Below are 6,148 nucleotides of genomic sequence, written 5' to 3'. Positions count from 1 at the left end.
GCCTATTGCCAAATGGCCAGCTACTGATTATAATGAACTGTTATTAGTCATATGTTATGAAGCAAGCAGAAGATAGGGTGTCAAAATAAATAAGGCCGAGCAGTCGTTGTATTGTTTATCTAACTAAAGTCATTTTGGATCAGAATGCCAGACTATGTAGATGGGTGGTCCCCAGAAGTGAACAATGTGGACAGCTATTTCAGGGACTCAACAACAAAATTTATGGTTATTGTGGAGACGTGTATTGTTTATTATGATTAGTGATAGGCATCAAGTTACAGTTAATACCTTATATAGTAAAATCTAAAGAAGACTCTATAATTTCTCCAGGAGACATTATGTATCGATGCCTAGAAACAAGGTGAACTTCATGAGAGTTCCTACAATATGCATAACAATTGAATTATAGGAAGCTATTCGCTAATAAGGATTTATTAAATAAAGGTCAAAATACTTGATACAGTTATATCCCAATCCCGGAAACGCACAGTGAACATTGGGAAGTAGGGGGACATAAGGCATAATCTTACGAGGCAGGATTCGTCTTCCAGAATGATAAAGCAAAGCTTAAGAATACCGAAGAGCTGTTGAATTGCATAAATACAGGCGTACCTAAATCGCTCAGTAGTCCGTCAAATAAAAGAGGTAAAGAAAGAAATCTCATGATGTCAATAGAATAGCTTAGAATTACTGTGTGATGGGACGGCTTGGGATAATGATACAGCAAGATTACACATTTACAGTGGGACTTTCCCATATATCAGAGACCTTGGAGTACATGCGCGATGTCAAATCTGACAGTATAGAGATCTTTAAATTAAGCTAAAATTAACTTGTTATGTGATGTACAGAGATTACAGTCTGATATATTTTGCACAAGAAACACAAATTATTGTAAGACAATAACTTGGGATTGATGAGTATATAGATAAGAGTAGTAATTTAACTGAAAGAAAAAGCACCTGAATGTTATCTGGTATAAGACTCAAGAAGATCAATTTTTATGCTCAACAACTGTTTGCTGCATTGTAGAAAAGTCAATGAGAGATGGAGTCAAGAAGCCCCCTAAAGCGCCTCTTATTTGAACCCTTTTTTCTGTCTTGGATTTATCTCTGTTTTGCACTTACAGCAATAGCAGCGTCATTATAGAGAAAATAAGTGCATCAGAGAAATGTTATTGTCATAAACAGAGAAAATATAAGCATTGAAGGAAACATATGCTACTTAATTCTTGAAGCTCAATGGAATCTACATTTTGGAGACAAATTGATTAAGAGGATAGAGGAGAATTGTGCTTCGAGGTCTAGTCTATTTTAATGAAGTTCAGTTTGGGGTCTTTTCATAACATCCATATGTTTAGTTAAAGAGTTGTTGCACGTATCAATAGTGATGTTGTTGCATGAGTTTAATATAAAGACCTATGATTTTTGAGAGACAGACGAAGTATGAATGTCAAAGTAAGTGCTAAATTGACTTGATCCTCTTTACTAAGGGTGCAACGCATTGTCCTAATTAATAAGCTCTGATGGTTTATAATTATTGGACGGCTGTGTAAGTAGTATCGAAGCGGACTATAAATTTTGATCATATGAAAAGAGTTCTTTTTTATACAGAAAGCAATTTCCGTGATTTAAGAATATTAACCTCTCACATTTGCCCAGATACGGAGACCACAAGCATGTCCTCCATTCCTTTGTCTAACTCAATGAAACCTAATTAAATAAAAACAAAATCCAGAGGCTCTATTTTTATATGGAAAATTGTATACATTTCTCAAAAGAGCTTAACAAGACTGTTGGGAGCTAGTAGAAACAATATGATTCGACTTTGCATATCACCACCCAAGCATATTGGATGGCAGTTGCCATTGAAAAGAAGATTAGCGCAGGATACGCAACCCACACGAGAGCGATAGTGCAAAGAGTTATAAAGTAAGCTACAAACGCCAGCCAATGCACAACCCATGCACAACATATCATCGTAGTAACAAAGTCCGGAAGCAAAAACCAAGATACGAAAGCAAGCATATATACGGCATTATTGGATGAAGCTCATCATATCGCGAATTAATATCAGAACTGACACTGACGAATATATGTCACAGACATCGCGGAAAAGCGAAATCAATATCTATTACTCCAGTCACTTACTTGCCCGCAACATAACCACTAGATGTTCTAATTGCTCACAATATGACCACATGCACCATTACATAAAGAATGAACTAATTATAGAATGCATCTCGACACAATCTCATGATCACGTGCAAGATAGAATGTTCCTAATGATTGATTACTAAAATGCACGACGCCAAGCATCTGCCCCAGACCCCCGGCTCAATCGAATAAAGAAAGGTCGCAGGAAAATGCTTTATCTCGAAGGAACATTCTCTTCTCAGACATTTAAGGGAAATACAACATTGCTACAACCCGTACCAATCACCACTATAAATTAAGTTTTCAAACCGATTGTTAAAGCACTAACGAGCATAACTCTTCCTCTTACTCACATATAAAGTATCACTAAGAACGAGAAATAACATTAATTAAATTTGAGTTAGAAATAAAGAAGAACATACTAGCAAAGAATGGTCTATATAATATTGTGAGACAACTCACAATAACAAAATCATCTGCCAATTGCTTAAAAAATTGACGTCATACTAATATTACAACCATAAAATCATCTACTAATTGTTTAAAAAATTTACATCATACCAATATTAAGTTTGATTATATATAAATATACACTCTCTCTCTCATATATATATATATATATATATATATTGTGAGAGAGGGTGGGAAAAAAGTGGGCCACACAGTGCCCCCACAGTGCCACCCAAATCCGGGGAGAGAGAGAGAGAGAGAGAGAGTGTGAGTGAGTGAGTGTGAGGGTTTTTTTTTTTTTTAAAGGTGGGCCCCACAAAAGGACCCGCCGAACCCGGAGAGGGCTCGAAACCTATCGCCCTGGGAAAAAAGTGGGCCACACAGTGCCCCCCAAATCCGGGGAGAGAGAGAGAGACAGAGAGAGAGAGAGAGTGAGTGAGTGTGAGGGTTTTTTTTTTTTTAAAGGTGGGCCCCACAAAAGGTCCCGCCAAACCCGCAGAGGGCTCGAAACCTATCGCCCTTTCATACTCGGCTCGAAACCTATCGCCCTTTCATAAGCTTATATTGATTAGATATGCAAATAAAACTATATTTGTAGCAAGCCTGCAGTACCAAGGTAAAGGTGTCCTAATAGATCTTAGGAAGTCCCAAAGCATATTTTACAGTGTGATTATCAAGTCAGAGTCTCCAATAGTTCTGAAATTAGATACTGTGTTCCATTAGCTCAAGTCAGATTTGATTATTCTTCCAAACCTGATAGTTATAATACTTGAAACTAATAAAGGACAATATCTATCTTGAAATTTGCGTAAGAAATATATTGCACATCTTGAAAACAACTTAGGTAATTGAATTTCTCGTAAAAAATCTGAACAGTTTCAAAACTGTTCCAATGCATCTGTTTAGCCTTCTGATTTCGAGGCAAATCTTCAAGCTGCACTGATTCAAATTCTTGTCCCATACATCAGCTATCTCTTAACTAGCAAGAGCAGAGGTTGGATGCTCTCCATCTTGTATAACTAATTTGCTCATTTTACTCCCAAAAAACATGTAGAACAAGTACCAACATAGCAGAAAGAAAACCTAAAGAATAAGGCCAAATAGACTGCATACAATGACTGGCATAATTAGAGGTACGACATTGAACTAATCTGTTTCCACCCCCCAATCCCATAAGTAAATGCAGAATCTGAATGCACAGAAGAGTAAGTAATAAAAACAAGTACCTGAAGAACAGTCTCATTTGGCTTCAACTTGATAAACTTTTTCCCCTCAGTTTTTGTTGAAATAAACTGCCCATCATCAGTTGATAGACGATATCCCTGAAGAAGTTTGGCCATCCCAATGTGATTTCCACGTATAGCATATAAAATGGTCGATTCTAGGGTAAGGATAGAAACAGCAGTCAGCAATAATCAGCTTTCTACTAAATGAAAATCAACAGAGTTACCTCCTTAGTTAATTATAAGAATCTCATTTGACCAACCTAATGGAGTAGAAAATATGCGGTCTACTTCTGATTCAAAAACAAACTGAAGACGACCATAGCTTGATCCAGATCTTTTGTGAGCAAATGTGTTCTCATCAAGGGCTCCACTTTTTTCAGTAACTTCCTTAGATGCCATCTCAGGTAGAGATAAAGTATAAAGAATAAGGCCACTTTTATCTTCCTCAAGAATAGCATAATGGTTCTCATTAGGACCCAAAAATGCTGCATCTCGCCCTGAACGGGAAGGAAAAGGGGTGTGAGAATTAAATAGCATAGTATGCCCATTCAAATGCACTCAAGGGAAGATGGAAACCTTTCACTGAGCTTCCTCTACTGTTAACTGATTGTAGATCTGTTTGTTCCCAATAAAGAACAACTTCATGCACAACACCGTTTGGAGCACTTAGTTCAAAAACAACTAAAAACAAGTGCTGCTTTGAACTGTAAAGCATGTTCTTAGGAAGGCATTCAACATTTCCTGGAATCTGAAAAATATTGATGGTAAATCTCATTTTCACATGAATTTGCATAAAGCAAAGAATCTCAATAAGTTCAATCACTACCGTTGAGTAAAGTTTCTTGTAAAGATTATCTGCTCCTGAAGATAAATTATATGCCATCAGGTTGAAGCCATCCAAATAAAATGCTCTAAGAGGATAATGAAGGACACGGTTCTCCTTATTAAAGAAATTCAGCTCCAAATGAAAAGGCTGAAACAAAATATAAATTGTTTAAAGGATGAACAAACGTTTTTGGAAATCCACATAAGGTTGTTGTTACTACCAGACAAACAGGGACATCTCGCAGAAGATGGCTAGAATCTGAGATGGTAATGAGAGGCAACCGAGATATTGGACCACTTTTGGCATGACCCTCCATGAAATGCTGCATGTTTTACGTAAGTGAGAAACAGGATGCCGTATATTATCTACGTACATCTAGGGTCAATCAATTTAAAATAAAAAATTAAATCAAAAAAATATAAAAGAATGCAGAACCTGATAGAGAAAGCAATATATAAACTGTCCAATTTAGTCATATCAATTCCTGCATAGCATTCAGTTTGCCAACCATATATTTTAACCCAGTAAGGCTTGCCTTTCATAAGATTCATCTTCGAGCTTCTTTGTAAACAGACATTTTAATTGCTAGAAAGGAAAGTTATCAAGGCAGTCAAGTGGTCATGAGGTTGACCAACCCTAAAATAACTATTTACTGCGTGGGCGTTTAGGCAAACCGTCCAATGCTTTAGGCAGTTCAATATTGAAAAAACTTGGAAAACTAATCCTACGATGACTAATTAATAATGTAGCTAGACTATTCTTGCCCTAAAACTTATAGTCTAGTTTATTACATGCCATTAAACATAAAAAAGGGTCACTGATTAGCAGCAAAGAAATATAATACCATTTCACAGAACTTCATAGTTAGTTAATTCGGATTCGGCAAAAATTCGGTACGGGTATAATTCGGATAAAATTCGTCTTCTAATTTTTAAATTCGTTGAAAAAAACGGCTAAAAAACGAATTCGCCAATTATTCGGATACGTGATTTATACGGATATTATACGTTCACTAATTAAAAATTCGGGATCAAAAATTCGGCTATTAAATTAAGTTTTTTTTTTCTCTCAAGATTTATGCTATTAGCATAAATATTCATATTTTTTAAGAATATAAGAATAAAGAGCTACAAAATTAAACTAAGTAAAAAAAATAGTAAACTATATTATGCCTCAAAATAAAGAAATAATTAAGCAAATAGAGATCAAGATAGTCCATATTTAAATTGCTGCATTTCTAATACTAAAAAGTTATGTTTCAAAAATTTAGAAACCCCACTGAGTCAATGGTCCATGAAAGACCACAACAAAATTTTCTTTTGCAAGTGTCGACAGTACAAGATCATGAAATTGATTAGGTATAATAGAAGAGTTCCTGGTCCCTTAAGTTAATTAAGATTATTTAGCTCTATGTTTGGGTCTTCTTTGTGCATAACAGAGAATGGACAGATTCAATTAAGCACTCGAGATTAAGGCCCAAAATAAAAATT

General features: G+C 35.7%; 1 protein-coding gene across 1 annotated transcript; it reads right to left on the bottom strand.

Annotated features, from left to right (window-relative positions):
- Positions 1 to 3,520: 3,520 nt before the first annotated feature.
- LOC109704136 lies at positions 3,521 to 5,053 on the bottom strand. The gene is made up of 5 exons (XM_020224866.1): positions 4,879 to 5,053; positions 4,659 to 4,805; positions 4,409 to 4,580; positions 4,093 to 4,329; positions 3,521 to 3,987 (listed from the first exon to the last, which is right to left on the bottom strand). Exons 1-5 carry the CDS (start codon positions 4,984 to 4,986, stop codon positions 3,734 to 3,736), a joined length of 918 nt encoding a protein of 305 aa, XP_020080455.1. The 5' UTR covers positions 4,987 to 5,053; the 3' UTR covers positions 3,521 to 3,733.
- Positions 5,054 to 6,148: the final 1,095 nt, after the last annotated feature.

This window comes from Ananas comosus, unplaced genomic scaffold (assembly GCF_001540865.1).
Source record: "Ananas comosus cultivar F153 unplaced genomic scaffold, ASM154086v1, whole genome shotgun sequence".
Taxonomy (NCBI): Eukaryota; Viridiplantae; Streptophyta; class Magnoliopsida; order Poales; family Bromeliaceae; genus Ananas; species Ananas comosus.
Note: the sequence above shows the minus strand (reverse complement) of the source record. Positions and strands in the feature narration are given on the sequence as shown.

Coding starts and splice junctions, on each gene's coding strand:
- LOC109704136 (XM_020224866.1), bottom strand. CDS start 4,986: ATGCAGCATTTCATGGAGGGTCATGCCAAAAGTGGTCCAATATCTCGG. Junction 4,806..4,878: donor GAGATGTCCCTGTTTGTCTG/GTAGTAACAACA, acceptor ATTTTGTTTCAG/CCTTTTCATTTGGAGCTGAA. Junction 4,581..4,658: donor ACAAGAAACTTTACTCAACG/GTAGTGATTGAA, acceptor AATATTTTTCAG/ATTCCAGGAAATGTTGAATG.